Below are 23,922 nucleotides of genomic sequence, written 5' to 3'. Positions count from 1 at the left end.
TGGAGACTCATCTCTAGAGTGCTTACTTAATTTCATAGAAGCTGACGCCAGTTCCGCCACACATGCTTTTATACTTCCGGGGCGCTTACGTCACCCGCCCGTGGCGTCACGCCCATCATTCTGATTGGTTACACACGATATTCAAAGCGTGGTTCGCCAATGGCGTTCCCATAGCGTTTTTGGATGCAGCGTCTCATTCCCTCTGGGAACCAGGGTTACATACGTAACCTGGGATGTTTTTTCTGTGTGTGTGTTTTTTTTTACTCTTAAAGATTTGGTAACCATTGACTGCCATTATATGACTGACAGACTGCAACAGTTTGAGTTAAAAATCTTCATTTGTGTTCTACTGAAGAAAGAAAGTCACCTACATCTTGGATGCCCTGGGGGTAAGTGTCACGGTGCATGTAGGAACGGGCAACAAGACGAAGGAGTAAAATGCAAAGTCTTTAATAAATCCTCAGGCAGGAAAACAGCGGGCAAGAAGAATGGAACTCGCACACACACACACATGAGGAAATGTAACGTTTGTAACATTTGTTGCCGGACAAGGAAACACAGAAATACAAACAGCTTATAAAGGTGAACTAATTAACTAGACAGGTGAAGGCAATGATGCTAATGAACAGGAAGACCAACCGTGGGCATTGGAGAAAAAATACAAACAGTTGAACAGGGGGAGAAAATGGGAAAAACCAAAACAACCAGTCCCACTGGGAAAAATCAGAACAAACATCAAAGCTCTCATCGAGGGGCCAGACATAAAGGTTCCACAGCTGTGGTTGGGGGTGCCAAATCATGCCTTTCACTTGCAAGAGAGGGTCTGTCCCCAGTGGTATCAGCCATGGAGCTGCAGACAGCAGCTGAATTATTTTTGGGGGGTCAATTCTGGTTCTTCCAGGGCGGATCAGGGAGCTTGGGGCGCAATGGCGGGTCAGACAGTTCGGGAGCCATGGCAGGTCAGACAGTTCAGAAGACCATGGCGGGTCAGGGAGCTCAGGGAGCAGGGATGGAAATTAACTTTTTTGTCCACCGGCCAGTGTGGCTGGTGGATTTCAAAATCTACCAGCCACTAAATGTTTTTACCAGCCACTTTATGTTTTTAACCGACAATGTGTAGCTGCATGTGAAAATTAATACTACAAGATCTACTACACTTGAGCAGTTTATTTAATCTCAAGTCTCAATAAAATACTGGCATTTTCTCTCTCTCTCCCAGGGATCAAAGCAAAAAAAACGAAAAAAAAAAAAAAACTTCTGACTTTTCCTCCAAAAAATCTTTGCCAAACACCATTCCACATCCATACCTGTCACACACCCACATTATAAGCAATTTTTTCCTTCTTATAGTGCGTGTCCTACTAATTTAAAACATGTTGAAGCATCTTCTGATCAATAATAAAAAATTCTGATAAAAAATTAGCCTTGAGGTGGTAATTGACTCATTAATGTGATTTACAGTGGCAGTTTCTTTTTACCTTTGTTATGGCATTTTTTTTAATTAAATGTCATTATATGTCAATTAAAAAATATATATTATATTTTATTTTTTTAAATTTCTAATTAAAACAATTTAATAGCAGAATAAGACAACTATATTACCAATCATATAAAATTAGTAGGCCTATTAATAAAAAAATAATTTGTACTACAGAGGTGGCACAAAGGAATACAAAAGTGGCTTGCAGGTGCAATTTCAGACATTTAATGAGGCTCAGGGGTGGCATAAGTGCAAATAAATTCATGTTGAGATAAATGTATTAAATATAATTTTTTTAATATAGAAATACTAAGTTTTAAATAACTAAGTATACGTTACAATGACACTAAATCCACCAGCAGGTGGCAGTAAGACAAATGATTCGTTTGAACGGCTGATTCATTCGGGAATGAAGCAAGTGACTGACTGTCTTTATGAACGGATAATAATGAACTGAAGATTGTTTCAAAACGCACTTTCATTCATGAATGAAACACCGTTGGTTTGCTTTTAGAGATGCGCAGTGGCTGGGCTGTTACTCATTTAGAAATATTTTCATTTAAAGAAATAGAGTAAAATCAGGCAATAGAGATATTGTCAGACAACTCAGGTCATTTGATACTTTCTTGTTATAGAACTGTTGTATTAAATCAATATTACATTTGCTTATACCCTTAACAATTGTTTAAATCTGTCACTCTCCTTTTCGCGTTCTGTGGGCGCACAGACAATAATCTATTTGAGAGCGCTTAAATGAGTCTCTCTTTCACTTTAAATAAGCAGAAAAGCACGTGCAAATGATTGATTCCAATGTGTATTAATACCCGCTCCGACATTCTAGTTGTGCTCTGTGTTCTCTGCTAAATAACTAACTGTGAATGATGCCGAGATGATTTTTTGGTTTGCCGTCAGAACAACAACAATGCATATACGTTTATACATATACGTTTATATATACACGTTACACATTTTTTTGAAGGTGTGCCTCCGCTAAAAGTGTCCGCCGTCGTCTTCTTCGTGTATTTTAACAGCAGTTCGCAACCAACGTTAAGGTGCATTACCGCCTCACGCCGTCCGGTTGAAGTATGTTATTTTTATTTACCCGCCACGGTGGCCGGTGGGTGAAGCGAGTTTACCCGCCACAACACAAAATCACCCGCATTTGGCTGGTGGCGGGTGCTAATTTCCATCCCTGTCATGGAGCCATGGCGGGTCAGAGAGCTCAGGAAGCCATGGTGGACCAGGGAGCTCGGGAGGCCACTGCGGATCAAACAGTTCAGGAGGCCATGGCGGGTCGGAGAGCTCAGGAAGCCATGGTGGACCAGTGGAGACGAAGGAGACCTAGGAGACTCAGGAGAGCTGGACGGGACCAGAGGAGACGAAGGAGACCCAGAAGACTCAGGAGACAGGATTGTTGGCGGAAAACTCCAGTGGAAGCGCCATGTCCATTATGTCCACAAACTCCATCTTGGCCGGGGACTCAGGCGAGGCGGCCATCTTGGCCGGGGACTCTGAGGCCGGCTGTACTGAGCACTGGGTGAAGGCCAGCGGGCTGAAGCATATTTACACCAAGGTTTCGTATTTTTTATTAATCCGATATGTGCATTGAAAATTTCTATGCCCAATTTGTGCATACGCAACGTTTATAAATGAGACCCCTGAGCTCTGAACGGAGTAGAGAGCACCTTAGGTACATAACCACATCTCACTTTGAAAACAACTTCACGTCGTTGGGCCCAAACTCCAGACAGGAAGCGCTAACAGAGAGTGCTTGCAAGTCACTAATAAATGTAAAAAGACAAAGACTCAACACTGCACATGACGGGTAAGATGCTCCAGTGACCAAAAGAGGATAACCTAAGGCAGGGCTTCATAGCCACTGGGCGCACCTGCCCGTGTAATCTGTGTAACAGCAGTAACGGTGCATTTCCACTGACGTGGAGCGAGCGTTTTCAATTCATTCATATGGAAGTTGAGCTTAAATGCTCACGTGGTGCATTATGGGATTGAAAGCGGCACGGAGAAAGCGTTGAGACTGGCTGGGAGCGTCAAAAGGTTGGGCATTCCTCAACTTTATGCAAATCTCGAACGCAAAACGCCGGGCGACAACCAATCGCTGTGAAAAGAAGGCAAGGCAAGATTTTGACGTATGTTTCTGAGTGTTTGCGTTACTGGTGAATTACTTAGCTGAAATCACATATCATTAAAAAAGTCATGCAAAAGTAAATGCACGCTTTAATTACATTCCAGTGTTTAAAAGCCATTAAAAGCAACGACTGAATGCAAATAGGGTGTAAACATTGTTTTTTAGAGGCGTACTCTGCCCTAAATTTGACACACCCCAAAGCAGTAGCATTGTATCGTTGCCAGCGCCACTGAGCGTGGATTTGCCGCTGTAGTAAAAACGCACTGTAAGTGTGATGCTTCTTTTGGGCCAAGAGCATCAAAGAGGGGACAGTAAGAATGTATAGTCTGCCTCGACCCAGATTCCACTCCACAATATATATGTTTAATCATGCTCATTTCCCAGAATGGCTTAATTATTATAGAGAAAATGAAAGTCAACAGTTATGTTATTTCTAGACCATTTGGGATAGTCACATCCTGAGCAAAAGGTTACCAATTGTAGAATGGGAGCGGGTGTGAGACACAGAGAACAACCCCAGACAAAGACGTGTCAGAACTTAATTAACATACAGACCACAGCTGTTACGAAAGGAGCAACTTCTTACATTAAGGGTAGTAAACTGTATAAAAACTGTATAAAAGGTTTGAGCTTAGGATGCTCTGGGTACATTACGACTCCATTGAACCCAAGGTACAACATGTACTTTGTCACTGCTATGCTGCAATAAACATATTCCTCAAGATCTCCGATGTCCTCATCTTTTTTACACCGCCATGTTGTCCAACCGGACTGGGAGGCATTTCATAAAACAAGTTTACCAAATAAGCCAGGCTTATTTCACAATACAATCTGAACTTTCTGACTTATTGTCACTTGATTTGACTCAAAACAAGTCAGTCTGTCTGCGCTGATAGCCTTGTGGGCAGCGTGCCGACATACAGCGGCGTTGCGTGTTCGAATCCCAACTCAAGGACCTTTCCTGATCACGCCCCCTATCTCTCTTCCACTTTGCTTACTGTCATTACTAATCTGCTTTTTTCTTTGGCATTGCCATTGCTAAAAAAAAAAAAAAAATCACCAAACACCAATCACCATTGAGTATTTTTACTTTCGCAGTGGTTAGATTGATGAGAAAAACAAAATCTCAGAGGAAGCTTGCCTTCCTTGGTGTATTAGTTAATCAATATATGAAAGTAATAGTTTGAACTGATCCTGCTAATACTCTACAGTAGCAACTACCTATTTATGGAGGGTAAGAAATTAAATATTTGATTGCCATCAAATTTAGTAGCTATTTGAGCAGCAGCTGAAAAGGTACAGGAAAAAGCTGAACATATCAATAGCAATCATCTTTATTAAAATTCTGAACATGCTATTTAATACAGACATTTAAAAGGACTGAAAAAGTGAATAATAATAAGTGAAATTCTACTTTACATATAGGTACACTTATATGATGGCATAATGGTTTTTATACTATACTAATATTTTCTATCCCTTAACCCTACCCTAAAACATAACCCTCACAGAAACTTTCTGCATTTTCACACTTTTAATTAAAAAGAGCTGTAGAGACCTGTAACCTGCATACAATATAATAATATAGGTCTAACCATCCTGTTGCAGTTAAATCAAATTTTGTTTGATTGATGCAATGCTAGTTTCTAACCTTCAGATGAATCCTTTAAGGATTTTTAGTAGATTTTTTAGCTTCAGTACACAATATAGGTGCTATATAAATTGTTTTAACCATACTGTAAATTAGCATATAGCTATGCAGTATTTTCATTAAGTGACATGTTATGTATTTTAAATATATTTATGCCAATGTATCTTAAATGAATGATCAAGAAGCAGGTCATATACAGGTTAATTGGAGCAGCTGTCAAAGTAATATATGAAGTGAAGTGGAGTTTCTCAGGTTATTTGGATTGGTACCAGGTTACCCTGACATCAAACTTTTGTAAGCTGGCTTCCTCAGCAGAGAGTGATCAATTACAGTGTATAGAATTAAACTGAAATGCCACAGCATGAGCAATGAAAAGAGTGTTCGCAGCTGTAGTTATAACTCACACATAAAGTAATAAGGGTTATTTCTGATATAGAAAGTACATTTAAAAAAAATACTATTGCACTTGTTTTTCTACATGATTTTTAACTTGCATAAAATCAGTCAACTCAGATGTTAATAAACACAAACAAACACACACACACACACACACACACACACACACACACACACACACACAAAATAAACATAAATGTGTTAGTTTACCCGACAAAACATATTTACACTTAAGTTTACAGTGTTTAACTGCAGTGATGTTCTAGTCATTATACAATCTGAATAAAGTTCAGGCACTGATAAACAAAGGATAAATGCATACAACACTTGCATATGTAGAGAAATAAAAGTAGAGTGTTTTTAAGTTCGGATGTGATTTTACTAAAGTATTAGATCAGTAAGCACCGTGATTTTAATGTTCTCGACAATGAGAAAATCTCACGCAAAACATGTATTACAAGTGAACATGGCGGTCCTTACCATATCTACTAGTTCCATAACACAATACGGGACAGGTTGAAACTGTAGACCGATCGAGGTCGCCCGCTCCTCTGCAGTGGAATGAATGAATTAAAGAATGAACGAATGCGCGTCCGACTCCGAAAGCGCTGGAGAGTGACGCGAGGTGGCGAGGTGATGCTAAAAGTGTAACGGAAGTGAAGATGACCAATAGGGACTCAAGTCTTGGCTGTTACGATGGCATGGACTATCAGATGACGGGTTCACAGTCTGAACTAAGTCACCCTGCGATGGCCCACATGGATTTTAGAAAAGAACCCGAACGCCTCGAAAATATTTTCCAAGCGGTAGCTAACGTGGCAATGTAATAAATATAATGACCAAAAAATCTATTTGAATGTTGCATGACTTAGAGGCGCTAGTGTTTTTATTAAATATTTTGCCTTTAGCTCTCTCATAGTTTTTTTTTTTTTTTTTGGATAACCACGTACTCACACAGCTCTTCTGTAAAAAACCCACTGTGATCTGTGGGCTACACCACTTATAAATACCAGTAAATGTACATTTGCATATGTAAAACCTGGTAAATTCTTTCAGGTGCAGCTCAGATCTACACAGGCAAACTGCCCCTGCAGTGCCCCAAGTACTGAGAACAGGGCTTTACATGTTTGCATAGTCTGAAGCACAAATAAAAATGTACCTTTCCAAAGGGCAGTGTTTGAGAATGACCTGCATACATGTGTTAAGTCTTTGTAAATTTAGCTTAATTTATTCATTCAATTTTAATTTTAATTTTTAATTTCAAAACAATTTCTTAAGTACACCATGTACACAACAAGCCTGGCTATCATCGTTAGAAAGTACTAGTAAACTGTCTGATAATGATGCTCTCTGTATATTTTGTATATGTTGTGTTGGCCAATATTGCATTTGATTTGGACTAAACTAAAACTATGTGGAGGGTTTGCAGCAGAATTGTTTTTAGTGTAAATATGTGTAAATGGCTGCCATCTAGTGTAGATCAAGGAAGTTACAACTACACTGATAGGTGACTGATGATGTCATAACTTTTATTTTTGTTCATTAAAAATGAATAGCTATGGGCAACATGGATCAAAAATAGTGTTTTCCACAGTATAAAAATTTTTACCGTTCTTTTCATTTCCCTATCTTAATTTTAGCACTTATGGGTGGTTGCCTCATTCACACATAAAGCTGACTCAGTAGGTAGGCTGCAGGTTAATGTGATAAAAAGAGGTGTTCTTTTTGATAATCCCACTAAGTGCACAATTACATAGGAAAGAAAGAAAGAAAGAAAGAAAGAAAGAAAGAAAGAAAGAAAGAAAGAAAGAAAGAAAGAAAGAAAGAAAGAAAGAATAGATCTGGAGAAGTCTTATATGACTAAATCATGGTTTTCAAAGAAAACCATCATACTTTGGTGTCAAAATCATTATCATCATTCATTGTCAATAAAGGACTGATAAGACAATGTCTGTTCAGTGAGTTTTACCTGCAGTTGTGTCACATCACTGTGTGGATGCACCTGTTCCAAGAGCAGGCAAAGCTCACTGAGCAGGCATTGTCTTATCAGCAGATTCTTAAGTTACAGTCCTGGAAATCAGCACATATCAGTTGTTACACATTGATTGCTGAGGTGATCTTCTGTGGTATCAAGATTTTATTTGTCAAATGTATTCAGCAATAAATCGATCAGAACCATGATCTGACAAGTCATGCTGAACTTGTACCTTTGAACAAAGGTCATGAAGCGATAAATGTAAAGTTAAAATGGTAAATACAAATGTACAAAAATGCCTTAGATATTTAAAATTCAGAACACATATTGCCAAGAAACTGAATTAATCCGTTTTTATCTGTTAGCTAACATTAAATTTATTTCATAATATTCGATGTAAGCCTATGGCTTTAATGCATGGTTCCTCAAATCTAATCATAAAGGGCTGCTTACCTGTGATTTCCTAGGCTTTGTTCAAAATGCCATACTATCATACTACTCTTACTATTTCTGCAGTATACAACTCACAGTATGAAATACTGTGCATAGTATGCAAATGTTCTGTATGCATGGAATACCTGGATGATCTACTATATTTGCCGGAATCTGCTCAATATAAATCCACTTAAATCCATACGTATCCATAAGCTGTGTTCGGAATACTACCACACAACTCCTACTATATAACAGTATACTATGTGTATACTGTGAATAGTATGTGAATTTTCTGTATGCATGAAATGCCTGCTACATTTGATGAAATTTGATGTATGCATCTAAAGACACTGCATGGGATACTGTTTCCCAGAACGCAATGCGCTCCATGTGACGTTTCATCTTCAAATGCGTGAGTAAACTGGAGGCAGGGAATAGTAATTATAAATGTAACACTTAAATATTTGCGTATATACATATACATGTAAACTACAAACTATCGCTGTTTATCTAAAAATATTGTTAGTAGGACCTAAATTGCACTTTAATCTCTACGGCACGTTTTCTATCAAGTCAAATGACATCAGTACTGATTGTTTCAAAGATATTAAAAAATAATAATATTGACATAATACAGTATATAAATAACATATATACAGATAAATAATATTTTAATTATGCAAACATAATTCAATTTTGCTGTAAAGCAACTCTAATAAGAAGGGTATATTTACTCTCTCTCTCTCTCTTTCGGCTTGCACCCTTGCCACAGTGGAGTGATCCGCACAGCCAAGGGTGTATTTACTCTAAGGACAAATAAACCGATTTGTTGGCAGAGACAAGGCTATTTACATTAACTCCGCCCATCAATGTCTGGCTGTGATAAACAGCACTGCAAAAGGCACATGTTTTTCAGTTCTGCCAATATGTAAAGTTCATCAATTATGACATGAGTTCAATTCGGCAACATAGCATTGTTTACTAGTAAGAAGCCTTATTAACAAGCCTTTGTATAAGGAGAACTGTTAGCACTTATATACTATGGGGCCGTTGAATGCTTGAGTCTGATTGGCTGACGAACCTTCTGTGGCAGTGGTTCTCAAAGTGTGGTACGAGTACCAATAGTGGTACTCAAGCTCCCTGTAGTGGTATGCAGAGTTATCACTAAATTAAATATAAATTAATGTTAAAACACAATACAATTTAATTCAATCTTCTTTATTTGAGTAAAGTTTTTCATTATATATATATATATATATATATATATATATATATATATATATATATATACTTGAAAAGTTAGGCCTACTACACTACTGTATTTTAATGCTGGTCATTATGGTGGCACTTAGAGAGCCAAATATATTCTGAGGTGGTGTTGTAAAAAGTTTGAGAACCACTAAAATAAATACAATACAAATACAAATAAATACAGTAACAATATGATAAAAACGTCACAAAATTACATTTTATTATGTACAGAACGCACATACTCTATTTATCCCACTCTCTCTCCCTTACAGATGCACACACATACAGTTTGCACACACGTCAACATACACGCTACTGTTGTTAGCGCTGCTCTGACGATTAACAGCTTAAAAACTACATGGCATTTCTCACAAGCAAGGTAACAACAGCGTGGTTCTGAAGAAAATTAATTTAAAGTTTCATTATTTTTGTGCAAGTGACACTGCGCACATTAATCCGGCAAAAAGATTGTCTTGTTCCTCCATTTATTAGCAGTGAAATGTTAGGGAGGGAACTGATGTCGCTAATTAGATGCAAATCTCTGCAGTTGAGACACGTTGTCTCATTTAGAAGGCAAGTTTTTATGATTCTGAAGAACAACAATGAAGAATTAAATCTGGTGCTTAAATTTAGAGTGGATGATTATGACTATAATTTCTATGTAACCTCAGAAAAGATAAAATGCTTTGGATGTGGAATGGAGAATCACCTCATACGTTCATGTCCAGAAAAAATACTGTTGAGGCCACAAATAAGATTGCAAAACAAAATGAATCAAGTAAATACCAAAGACAAAAGCAAGATAAACCAAATGAACTCAAGGGACAAACTTTGGTTAAAATAAACAAATGTCAAGGACAAAACCAAAATGAGCAAAATGATCAGGGGCAAAAAGAGAATGAATCAAACGAATCCCAAAGATTAGAACAGAGTGATCTAAATGAAAGTCAGGAACTGACAGAATCTGACAAATTGATTAAATCTCAAGGGGAAAAAAAACAAAATGATCCTCAGGGACAGGAACAGAATCAATTAAGTGAATCTCATGAGAAAAAAAAAAAAAAAACGAGTCAAATAAATTTTAAGGACAAAAACAAAATGAATTCAACAGATCTCAGGAACAGATAGAGCAGAAAGGAAACAAAAACAAATCCATAAAGTTCAGAGTTTAGACTTAGTCATGAATTCTGTTGAGAACAGTCCACAGTGTGGCATTGATATTGAGAAGGAGGCTAGTATTAGCATTCAGAAAGAAGTGGAGGATGCAGGCTTTTCCTTGAACGAAGAAAGTGAGATGCTTGTAGATGACAACTCTATCAAATATAATGAAAGAAAGAAAAAAATTAGAGATGGTTGTCAGTTTTCTGTCAAAATGAAAAAGTCTCTTGAAAGTGATGTTGCGGTGGACTCTGATGAAGACTCTTTAGCCTCTTCATAGTCTCTGCCCCTCCCAAAGAATGGTTACACTTTGTTGAGCATTAAGAATTTTCTTAGGAATACTAAAGGAGCTAAAAATCAAAAAATTGAGACTGTGTTTTCTGATCTACAACTCTTCATTGATTCTGTAAAGAATTTTCAAAAATGTTCTGAAAGTGCAGGAGAGAAAGCTTTCACTGATTTTCGGTTAAAGAAACTTGTTTTGAAAGCTAAAAGACAATTACAGGATGGTGAATATGTTTAGTACTTTTTTTTATTTGTTTTTGTTTTGTTTTGTAGAGATGAAAAGAAAAGGGCTTCTTTTTTCAGACTGTGCTCCCTTAAAAAAAATGGATATTATCTTTGTACAAGAGACTCAGAGTACTGCTGATAACAAAGTTGACTGGAAGAGAGAATGAGAGGGGGAGTTTTTTTTTTTTAAGTCATAAAACGGGTAATAGTTGTGGAGTGCGCATTCTTTTTTCCAAAAGTTTCAATCTTCAGTCTTTTGAATGTGGAGGTCATCAAAGGTCGATTGTTAAAAGTTAGAGCAATATATGAAAATGTACAATTTGTATTTGTTGTAAAGATTGTAACGATGAAGATTTTTTATTCATAGATGGGGTTTGGAATTGTACAGAAAATAGATTTGATAGAAATCATGTGGAGCCTCATTCTGCCTCTCGCACTTGATTGATTCAATTATTAGAAACTCATGAATTATATGATATATGGAGAAGTTTAAATGGTAATCAATGTCAGTATACCTGGACACATTGTAAAGACAATTTATTGTCTATGGCAATACTTGATTGATTCTTTTGTTTTAAACATCATTTTAATGTTGTTAAAAGTTGTTTTGTTAGCCCTGTTGGGTTTTTTGATCATTCACTTGTTGTAATGTGTGTTTTTTTTAAATGTGCTCTTGAGCTTAAAAAGTCTATGTTATCTAACCTGCTAGGGGTATCAGCATGAGGGGCTCTGATTAAGTCTCATTTTAAGAATATAATGGAAATGTATGTTCCATCACATTTTTTCTTTGGTTTGGAGTGTAAAAATGGTCAAAAAAGATTAATTCATAGTTTAAAGTCTGACTCTGGGCTGGTGTTGTCTGATCATGCTGCTATTTGTAAGCATGCTGTTAGTTTTTATAGTAATTTGTTTAAATGTGAGCACCAAGACGAGCAAGTGACAGCTCAGAGCTTTTATACAGAACTTCCCCAGGTCAAAAATGAAAGTAATGCAATGCTGGAAGCAGATATTTCTTTGGGTGAACTTTATGCAGCCTTGCAAACTATGCAGAGCAGAAAAACTCTGGGTTTAGATGGTCTATCTGGGTTTAGATGGTCACAATTTCAAAAAGCCGGTCACATTGGCAGTTACCTAGCTGGGAACTAATTTCAGGCGCTGCGTGATACCTATTACTGCGCCTGCTGCGTCCCTATTATGGACATATTCCTAATCTTATCGGCCTAGAAAATAGCAGCTTTACATTTTCCAACTGTTTTAGTACATGATATAACTACAGAAGAGTCAAGCTTTAAATAGGACAAATATCGAAACTCGTTGGTCATTTTTGAACACGATGCTATATATTGGCCTCATAGGATTCAATGATCTATGCTAAGCTATGCTAAAAGTGATATTGCCAAAACAGGAGAACGGCTGAATGGATTTCAAAACGGTAAAACTCAGCTTATTAACTCAGGGGGAGTTGGAAAATGAGCCTATTTCTAAAAAAAGTGGAGTGTTCCTTTAAGTTGCAATAGCCTGTTCCAAAGAAAATTTTAGTCACTGCTACAGTGAGGAAAACATTATTTGATCCACTGCTGATTTTGTATGTTTGCCCACTGACAAAGAAGTTACCAGTCTATAATTTTAATGGTAGGTTTATTTGAACAGTGAGAGACAGAATCAGAAAAAGTTATAAATTGATTTGCATTTTAATTAATAAAATAAGTATGTGACCCCTTCGCAAAACATGACTTGGCAAAACCCTTGTTGGCACTCACAGAGGTGAAACGTTTCTTGTAGTTTGCCACCAGGTTTACACACATCTCGGGAGGGATTTTGTCCCACTCCTCTTTGCAGATCATGTCCAAGTTATTAAGGTTCGAGGCTGACGTTTGGAACTCGAACCTTCAGCTCCCTCAATAGATTTGGGTTCCCTATGGGATTAGGCCTGGAGACTGGGCTAAGCCATTCCAGAACCTTAATTTGCTTTTTCTTGAGCCACTCCTTTGTTTCCTTGGCCATGTGTTTTGGGTCATACCCATCCACGACCCATTTTCAATGCTCTGGCTGGCTTCAATGCCAGCTTCAAATGAAGTTCAGTTTCTCTAGCCACACCCAGGTCTGATTACTGCCACACCTGTTCGCAATCAAGAAATCACTTAAATAGGACCTGCCTGACAAAGTGAAGTAGACCAAAAGATCCTCAAAAGCTACACATCATGTTGAGATCCAAAGAAATTCAGGAAAAAAATGAAAAAGAAAGTAATTGAGATCTATCAGTCTGGAAAAGGTTATAAGGCCATTTCTAAAGCTTTGGGACTCCAGCGAACCACAGTGAGAGCCATTATTCACAAATGGTGAAAACATGGAACAGTGGTGAACCTTCCCAGGAGTAGAGCTTAGATCGGGCCCAAAAAATTAAACCCGATCCTACCCGAGCCCGTGCACCTTGTGTCCGAGCCCGACCCGGTCCGACACATTAACTGTAATTATGAGCCCGAGCCCGATTTAAACCCGACTATTTTTTAATACGTGAGCCGTTATAACAGACGTTCTCAACTACAATTCTAAGTTGTTTGAACTACAGAAATTAGTTTAGATATATCTTATTGAAAAATGCAACAAGGACGAAGCATGTAAACTGCATTGTTTGTTTATTCAGAATGGATCGCAAATAGATCCGAATGAAAAAAATAGCCTAAAAAAACGTGAACAATGATAAACACAAAAAATGAAGAAGTAATTAACTTTGGATGGCATATTTAATACATATAAGTTTTAGAATATTTTTAAACAAAATAAATATTTTAAAGCCTATTATAAAACGTAGCACTTAATGCACTTCACAAAGCCGACACATATGTTGTCACTGCCCACGACTTGTTGAAAATGTTTCCATATCTCCGACTTTCCTCCAAACTTGCTCAAAGTTAATTCCCCCGTTTGTAATTTTTGTCTGTACGTCTTCAAGCTCCATGTTGCACTTAAGCTATACACATACACAATTCAGCACAGCTGGCCCGGTGTTATGTGTGCCAGTGGAGGAGTCGCGGGAGCTAGAGCGTTGCTGCGCATGACACGTGTTGCAACTTGCGCAACTTTGTAGACCTACACGTCACGTGTTGCTCAGGCAGACTTTGCTAAAATATTCGTATAATATTTATAATTATGGCATAGCTCTCCACCCAATTATCCTAATTAAGTAATGATTTAAAAAAATAAAAAATAAAAAAATAAAACACACACAAATGCTTGATCATGGCCCCGCCCGGCCCGGCCCGGCCCGGCCCGAAGATAGTGGCAGGAAATATCGGCCCGACCCGGCCCACGGGTCGGGTCGGGTCAAGTCCGGGCTCGGGCAGAGAATCTAAACTCTACCCAGGAGTGGCCGGCCGACCAAAATTACCCCAAGAGCGCAGCAACGACCCATCCAAGAGGTCACAAAAGACCCGACAACAACATCTAAAGAACTGCAGGCCTCTCTTGCCTCAGTTAAGGTCAGTGTTCATGACTTCACCATAAGAAAGAGACTGGGCAAAAATGGCCTGCATGGCAGAGTTCCAAGACAAAAACCGCTGCTGAGCAAAAAGAACATAAAGGCTCGTCTAAGTTTTGTCAGAACACATCTTGATGATCCCCAAGACTTTTGGGAAAATACTCTGTGGACTGACGAAACAAAATAACTTTTTGGAAGGTGTGTGTCCTATTACATCTGGTGAAAAGTAACACAGCATTTCAGAAAAAGAACATCATACCAACAGTAAAATATGGTGGTGGTAATGTGATGGTCTGGGGTCTGTCTAACAAAAAAATTCTGAATGACAATGTCCGGCCATCTGTTCGTGACCTCAAGCTGAAGCGAACTTGGGTTCTGCAGCAGGACAATGATCCAAAACACACCAGCAAATCCACCAATGAATGGCTGAAGAAAAACAAAATGAAGACTTTGGAGTGGTCTAGTCAAAGTCCTGACCTGAATCCTATTGAGATGCTGTGGCATGACCTTATGCCTTATGCTTGAAAACCCTCCAGTGTGGCTGAATTACAACAATTCTGCCAAGAATTGTAACAGACTCATTGCAAGTTATCGCAAACGCTTGATTGCAGTTGTTGCTGCTAAGGGTGGCCCAACCAGTTATTAAGTTTAGGGGGCAAACACTTTTTCACACAGGGCCATGTGGATTTGAATTTAGTTTTCCCTTCATAATAAAAAAACTTAATTCAAAAACTGCATGTTTTGTTTACTTGTGTTATCTTTGATTAATATTTAAATTTGTTTGATGATCTGAAACATTAAAGTGTGACAAACATGCAAGAAAAATAAAAAATCAGGAAGGGGGCCAACACTTTTTCACACCACTGTATATAGTGTGATCTGCAACAAAAGTTAAAGCAAAGAAAATACTAAAAAGCAACCACACTAATATATACACAACCACAAAAAAAAAAAAAAAAAAAAAAAAAAACAGCCATCACAGGAAACACAAATGATTGTGAATCAAATTTCACCTTGGTGCAAATGAAAGTGACAACAGATGCACTGGAGAGGCAACAGCATGACAACTTCCACAAGGGCAATAGCTTTGCAGATGGTGGCCAGACACAATTACAACTCTCTTTATCCTTCCTGACTGATTTTTCTCTAGTTTTGTTAGGGTCCTCCTGCAACATCATCCAGCATGAACCATACACCTTTAAAAGGTTTGATCAGCCTGAAATTTTAGTTTTTTTTTTAATCCAACCCTTAGAGGGTTGATAATTTTGGCTACCCCTGAGAATTGTCACATCATTTTATTCTCAACAAATGTAACAATATATGAAAGTAAAAATATTCAAGTTAAATATTTCATTAATTTAGATTCACTGTGTGATTTAAGTGTTCCCTTAATTTTTTGAGCAGGTTATTTCATATTAAAGGCATGTACTTATTATTATTATTATTATTATTATTGGTTTTGGATCAAGAAATCAAGAAATTACTGTTAGAGAACAAGTGAGATTTCAATGATATTTTGACCACTGAACTAGCAAATGTCACCAGTTTACATTTCACAGATCTGTTCAACTTAATATGTACTCTAGTAAAATGTTTCTGAACAATGTGCAATGAACATGTTTTAGTGTGCCTTGAGTTCGACATGATGATGCACACCACTAGATGGCAAAATATATTATAGTCTTTATCATACAGGACTCAGGATATAGATAGACTATAAACTAAATTCAATAACACTGAATAAAGAACTCTGTTCCACCTAACATATATTCTTATTTAATTATACAGTTAAACCTACACATACTGATTAAGATTGAAAACATTGTAGGTTACCATTATTACCAACAATTAATAGTTTGTATTTATTAATATTTTTTAATTTTTTCAGCACTAACAATGCATAAAAAAAGAGAAAAAGTCTAACAATAATTAAATAATTTTACATATTTTTACAATCTTTCCCCCACCTCTCTGCAAAGCCAAAGCTAGGGTGCTTTTGAAGATTATTCTTTGGTAGCCAAAAGAATTCCAGGTAATTATATTAAATTATGATATATATTGATATGATATATATACATGCTTACAAACAAAACACCCAAAAACCTAGAAATACTCAATGGATATAGTAAAAACAAGAACTGAGTTTATTTGACCATAATAAAAAAAGATAAAATAATTACAAATTCTACCATGTCTAATGTCCACCAGAGGGAGACTCAGAGACTTTGACTCAGGCTCGCAGGTTTATTCTGTACACAAGTATTATATCATATTGAGTGTCGGTACCCATCATTTGCATTAATTGGTCACTGTTCGTGACCTTGGAACCCTTTAAGATGAAATTTGCATCTCATTTTCATATGTTTTACATTTAAAAATCTTCCCATTGTTTAAGCCAGTGTTCACTTCTGTGTATCCTGGTGGGATAAGAATCATCCTCCAAACATTCAAAACATATATCACAGTGAATGTGCTTGCGTTTGAAGCCATTACCAAGCAGTAAAGTTGCATTAATTTGAAGAAGGTACTTGCTAACTTGAATGCTTCATATTCATGTGCTTCAACACTCTTTACATTTGACTAATCCTGCTATAGGGACCAGAAGTGGGTAATATTGTCATCAAAAAAGTTTATTTATTTATTAATTGCATGTATAATTCTATTTTACTTACTAGCCTCCTTTTTATTATGATATCACCAGGCCTTTGACCAATATGTAGCTGTCTCTATTTTTAGCTGTGCACAGTGGTTTGACAATGCTATGCAAAGTAAAAACTTAGTTTGCATGACATTCATTATATTTGCAATGTGCCATTCCCCCCCAAGACATAACTGATGTTGGTTTACCCTGACTTTACCTTGATGTCATCACCACAGACCATATTCTGTTCTTTTTTTGACCTTATAGAGGAAGCTGGAGCCAGCTGTCACACACAGTGCATCTCAATAGCTATAAGTCAAATTAAACCTAATTACTCAAATGCTTGTATTTTTGCATTTTCTTTTCTTTCTTTCTTTTTTTTTTTTTTTGAGGAATTCCATCCCTTAAAAATAAAAAAAACTATCATATTTAAGTTGGTTGTTGGATAAACATGTAAACATGTATTGTCATAAATAACAGGTTAGGCCAAAACGTCACATGATTTATATGTTGTAATTTAATACAATGTATTACTATTTTATTACAATTTCTGTTGACAAAAACAATGTGATGTTTGATATTTTTAGTATATTAGTGTATTTATTTAGTACCAGATTGTGACAACTTACTGATATAGTAGTTAACAAGTTGACAACTTGACAATAACCTATACAATGTCAGGCCCTGCTATCAGACTCAGCATGTCTTATATGGACTATATCTTTTTCTTGGCTAATACTAGCAGTGGGAAAGAATGGATTAAAAGATTTTTTTCTATACAGAAATATATATCTTCCCTGAGAAATGTGCACTAGAGTATAAAGTGTTACAATTAACATTGTTTACCCTAAATGTGTACAGTTTTGTAATGCTATTGAGAATGCTATTGTTTTATTTTTCTTATTGTATATGTAGATAGATCAATTAATAAAATAAAAAAATGGTGTGATATTGCATAGTGAAGTAGCTGGAGTAGAGAATTTTGTGACTTATGAATGACGCCTTTTTAATGATGAAGTGATTGCATAAGCTGTAAATGCAATGATGTAGTGGTGATATGAGAGGCTGACCTGGGATCAGCAGGTTGAGTGTGGAGTGTCACTTCCTGTAAGTGCAGAGAGAGGCAGTGCTGAGTTAAAGACACACAAACACAGACACATTACAGCAAAATAGCGAGAGGGAAGAGAGAGGCAGATGATCTGAGCTTCAGCCGCTTGTCTTATTTTCAAACATTGATCATGAATATATCGAGAAGATCCGATTGAATCTGTCGCTTGGGTGTGTAAAGGAGTCAAAGCGAAACCTTTTTTTCCCCCGTGGCGAACGGATTTCTCGCCCTATTTATCAGCCCGATACACTTATAATCATCATTTCAGGAGATACTTGAGACATTATTATTATTTACTGTGCATTTGAGGAGAGAGAGGCTTTTGAACATGGGATGTTTGGGCAACAGCAAGACAGAAGATCAGCGCATCGACGAGAAGGCGCAACGAGAAGCGAATAAAAAGATCGAGAAACAGTTACAGAAAGAGAGACAGGCTTATAAAGCCACACACCGTCTGCTCTTATTAGGTAAGACATGAATCTATAACCGATACATTAATAACAGATAGATATGTGTTAGCAAACTTCGATTAGAGATATGGGTATATCGTCATCATCATCATCATCATCATCATGGATGGATGGATAATTTCTTCATGACCCTGGAAATACGCATATTTTAGCTATGTACTCTCTTATGTCTTTTTTTCTATGCTTTTTAAGGCGCTGGGGAATCCGGGAAGAGCACCATAGTCAAACAGATGCGGATCCTGCACGTCAACGGCTTTAACGCAGAGTGAGTGTGTGTTTATTTAGCGTTATTTACCGACACTGGGCCTGCACTGTGTTTATTATAACGGATGCGGCATTTATGTATGTTGAGGATGTTAGAATGTTGACGGGCTTCATGTACGCCTCTACGTCCGGTGCGGTTCAATGGCTGTCGCTAAACCTAGTGAGCTGCCTACCTAGACAGCATTTTTGGGCATCATAGGCGTGTGTAGCATTTTGGGCCTCATTTTTGGTCATCATAGCCGCATACAAAATTTTTTGAGTCTCAAATTTGAGCGCCCACCTATACAACATTTTGGGCTGTAGGTGTGTGCAGCATTTTCAGCATCGTTTCTGAACTGCGTACCCAGACAGCATTTTTGATGCGTGAAGTATATTTGGCTCTCATTTGTGTGTTGTTTACCAAGACAGTATCTTTGGGCCTTATCTCATGGCAGATATAATAGTTAGATAATAACTGGACTGATTATATATCAGAGTGCTGTGCTGTTATTTCTATGTTCACTATCAGGATGACCAGAAATGAGGTCACACTGTGTGCATTATGTGCTGTGTTTAGGCATGTGACTGCTATAATTACAACTTGGCCATTGATAAGGCCCAACTTTAAGTAATACTATAGTCACATTAGTAATTTCTGGAGAATTATTTTGACACTCCTATTTATGACATTATGTCTATCAATAATTAATGACAGTTGTTTCCTCCTCCTCTATTTAGAGAAAAGAAACAAAAAATATTGGATATCCGGAAAAATGTGAAGGACGCTATTGTGGTAAGTAATTTCTGCAAAAAAAAAAAAAAAAAATATATATATATTTATATTTCTCGCAGTGTTTTGCTGATTAGTATGGCTTAATTTATCTAGCATTCAGACAGCTTTAACACCTGTTTCCATATTCCAGACGATAATATCTGCTATGAGCACCTTAACGCCCCCTGTGTCAATCGGCAACTCGTCCAATCAGCCTAGAGCTGAGTACATCAAAAGTATAGCTCCACTCTCAGATTTTGACTACACAGAGGTAAGAGACCACATCTCAGTCTGTTACAGCACTAAGTAGAGTAGCTAAAAAAGAATTTTCAAGAGAAATTTCTGTTCTTGATTATAGAAATGTTGGTTCTTGTGTTTATTAGACAGTAGTTTTGTATGGCGTTATATGTGTGCCTCAATCCTGAGCGAGTAATTGTAAGTTTTGAGCACAGAGAACTATATTTTGCAAGCACATTACATTATATTTTGAACAGAAATTAACAATCGCAAAAAAAATTCGTTTGAGCAAAGAAAAAACGATTCCGTGCTCAATAAATGTATTTGCTATTATCCAGGTGCTCTCTCAGGTGCTCTCTCTCAGGTGCTCTCTCACAAACGTATTCTCTGCGCTTCTGTCAAGTCCCCCTCTCTCAACCTCTTAATTCTGTGCGCGCTCAACTCTTGACACACACGCTCGCTCAACTTGCAACAGCGTTACAAGTGTGCCACAAAATCAACCAATCGGAAAATTAAAGGTCAATTGTGATTGGCTGTTGGTCTCCAATCAAATCGCTAGTAGAACCAAAGCCCGTCTTGTAGAACTATCCATAGATATCCATATCCATCAGTGATGCATGGGTTGATTCGAAATGAGCGGGTGCCTGCGGTTTCGGGTCGTTTGAAATAAAGATGCCAATTAAACCTTGGTAATTTATAGTACTAGACACACTTTTTTATGAAATACATAGGCCTACACTTTATTGGCTGAATGATATTTACCTTTAAATGTTGAGCATTATTAACTGTTGAATAAATGCTGACGCGGGACAAAATGCCCGATTTCCCAACACGTTGAACTGAGCAATGCCATTGTACCATTTTAATAGGCTACTTTTAAACGCAAATAGCTCAGTAATGTCAGCTTTATGTATTTTCTGAGAGGGCGTGGGATTTTTGTTGGGAAAGTCGGCAGAGAGATGAACACTTCGATTAGACTGGATAAACACATGCAGCATCTTAACTGTTAAGAAAATGGTATTCCTAATAAATGTCTCGACTATTTTGATTATGTCAAATGCTTCTCTTTCTTTTTGGAATTATTAGACACATTTCACTGGGCCTATGTCTTTTCAAATGCCTAGGTCTGTTTAATTTCCTTAATTATAACATTTCTAGCACTATTTTTAAACGTTTATTCAAGCAATAATATATAAATTATCTCATGTATATGCTTGTTTAAAACCAGGGATTAAAAACGAATTCCAAGTAAAAACTGTATTTTTACTTTACATTTCCAGAGAGCGAAACAAACGAAATTAAACATTACTTAATAATTTCAAGACACTATAATTTCCTTATTCATTTGATACAATTATTATAGCTATACAATAAAAAAAAAAAAAAAATATATATATATATATATATATATATATATATATATAATATTCTTTTGTCATATTCGTGATTCCTGAATTTATATATGAAAACTTCGTTTTGAAGTGCATTCGTTATATTTGTATAAGAAAAGTCGTTAACCTAGCCTATTAAGTTGATTTAATATTCTTGATAATTTTTAGAAGAAGTTTAAAGTTAAGAAAAAAGGAATGAGCTTGTAGTCTCTAATATTTAGGGCTATATGCTAATCTTTTTCTTAACTTTTATTACACTGTAGATCGAAATAAAACAATTCTTGATCATATTTAACATCGGAGAATCACTGACATCATTTGAGTACTGAAAATGAAACTATTTAAATCTGTATAAAGGAAAAACAAACTAAATCACAACAAGAACAATCTGTATTTTTCTTGTAATCAAAAACATTTCTTTTGACAAAATAACCTGATTAATACCGAATGATGTTTGACAGTGAACGCATCTCCACCGCAGAGCTGCATATAATCGCTGCTGTCAGTCGCAAATATTTAACATGCGGGTCAGGAAGCGGGTCGGGTACAATATTTTCTTTTTCTTTTTTTTGCGGTCTGAGTTGCGGACGGGTTAGTTGAAAACGTCGGTCGTGTTCGGGTTGTTTATACATTGACCCGCGCATCACTGATATCCATATATCCATATATAATCCTTTATTATATGATATCTATGGAACTATCTACAGCATCCCGGAAGCTTACTGAAAAAAAGAAAAAATAACTGACTACAGTGAGACTAATGGATTAAAACACATTTTGATGAGTGTTTTTTTATTATTATTAACTTAAAAGTTAATAATCAAAAAAACACTTACCAAAATGTGTTTTAATCCATTAGTAGTTAGTTCTTTTTTCTTTTTTCTTTTTTATAAGCTTCGGGGATGCTGTAGATAGTTCCATAGATGTCATATAATAAAGGATTATATATCGATATATAGATATGGATATCTATGGATAGTTCTACAAGACGGTAGGGCTGCAACTAACGATTATTTTAATAATTGATTAATCTGTCGATTATTTTTTCGATTAATCGATGAATCGGATAAAAAATTAAAACCAAGAAAGGCATTCATTTCCAACCCTTTATTCAAAAACAGAGCTAAAATCTTTAGAAAGTGCACAAACATGTTGCTCCTTGAGCTGTTATAATAATAATAAAATAAAATAAAAATGGACTAACACAAACATCCACATGTATGCTTTACATCTGCCAAATATATAGACTTTTTTTTTTTAAATAAAGTGCCACATGAGCTGCTAGAACAATAAATAATTTATAAAAAAATAAAGAACAATACAAATCAGAAAATGTATAATTTTAGTGAAGCCGTCATCTTCAACTATCGACAGAGGCCTCATGTCAGTGACGAGCATGTTGAGGATACTTGCTGTGGTGTACATGATGCATTTCCCATCAAGAAGCCTCTCATGGTTTGCCGTTTTTTTCTGTAATCAAAAAGACAGTATGAGTATGTGTAATAGCACAATTTTTACATAAACTAAATACATACATACTGTACATACTTGTTTTAGTTGTTTAGTAAGTGTAGTAAGTGCAAGGTTAATTTATACACCACATTTAAACACAGCTTAAGATGACCAAGTGCTATAAAAAAACTTTAAAATTAACACACAAATATGTCAATAATAACCTATATGGGACAAAGCACAGAATATACACTGCAAAAAAATGCTTTTCTAACTTAGTAGTTTTGTCCTGTTTTCAGTCCAAATATCTAAAAAAAATATTAAATCAAGATACATTTACTAGACACATGAAATAGCATAAGAAATTGTCTTGTTTTCTTAAAAAAAAACACCTCAAAATTAAGTGATTGTTCGCTTAAAACAAGCAAAATAATCTGCCAATGGGGTAAGAAAAATAATCTTAATGAGATATAATCTTAAACAGAAGTTTTAAGCATCACAAAATTTTCTCATACCATATTTTTCTTGCCTAGTAATCTTGATTTAAGATTTTTTTTAGATGTTTGGACTGGAAACGGGACAAAATTACTAAGTAAGAAAACCTTTTTTTTTTTTTTTTTTTTCTTTTTGCAGTGTAGCTATACATGATTGACAACACATTGAAAAATGAATGGTCCAAAAAAGTCGAGTGAATAAAAACGTGTCTTTAGTCTTGCAAAGCAAAGTAACTATGCCACCCCTGCTTTACTACTGTTATTAACGAGCTAACGCTAACTTGTCATGCTTGTGAAGCTGGATAACGAGTAACGTTAAACACCAGCACCAGGGACATTACGTTCATCACTTCAAAACGGAACAAAAGTAGGATTCTGTAGTGACTTACCCTGCTGTTGAACTCCTTTCCTCCTCATCAAACACTCCAACGTGTTTGCGTTTCAGGTGCTGGATCATTGCCGTGCTGCTCCCGTGCCATGCCATGTCGCTTTTGCAGTTTTATTTTGCAGTTTGCAGTTTTTCTGTTTATTTACTGAGAAATGCTCCCACACCTTGGATGACTTGGGTCGCACGGATTTCTCTGCCTTCGCCATGCCTTCGTTTTTTTTTTATTTTTGCTCCGCCCTGTCTATG

At 36.6% G+C, this 23,922-nt stretch overlaps 2 protein-coding genes across 2 annotated transcripts in view; one reads left to right on the top strand and one right to left on the bottom strand.

Moving 5' to 3' along the window:
• The window catches only part of elovl2 (ELOVL fatty acid elongase 2), an 81,075-nt gene extending 74,770 nt beyond the window's left edge, over nt 1-6,305 (bottom strand). Inside the window, exon 1 of the mRNA XM_073831203.1 lies at nt 6,154-6,305. Within this exon, the coding sequence (XP_073687304.1) occupies nt 6,154-6,171 (18 nt within the window). The 5' untranslated portion in view covers nt 6,172-6,305. The remainder of the gene's footprint in view (nt 1-6,153) is intronic.
• An 11,975-nt stretch (nt 6,306-18,280) lies between these two features.
• Nucleotides 18,281-20,139, top strand: LOC141299996 (guanine nucleotide-binding protein G(olf) subunit alpha-like). The gene is made up of 5 exons (XM_073830298.1): nt 18,281-18,696; nt 18,892-18,964; nt 19,681-19,735; nt 19,866-19,985; nt 20,098-20,139. Exons 1-5 carry the CDS (start codon nt 18,558-18,560, stop codon nt 20,137-20,139), a joined length of 429 nt encoding a protein of 142 aa, XP_073686399.1. The 5' UTR covers nt 18,281-18,557.
• The last annotated feature ends 3,783 nt before the right edge of the window (nt 20,140-23,922 follow it).

Source organism: Garra rufa, chromosome 24 (genome assembly GCF_049309525.1).
Source record: "Garra rufa chromosome 24, GarRuf1.0, whole genome shotgun sequence".
Lineage (NCBI taxonomy): Eukaryota > Metazoa > Chordata > Actinopteri > Cypriniformes > Cyprinidae > Garra > Garra rufa.
Note: the sequence above shows the minus strand (reverse complement) of the source record. Positions and strands in the feature narration are given on the sequence as shown.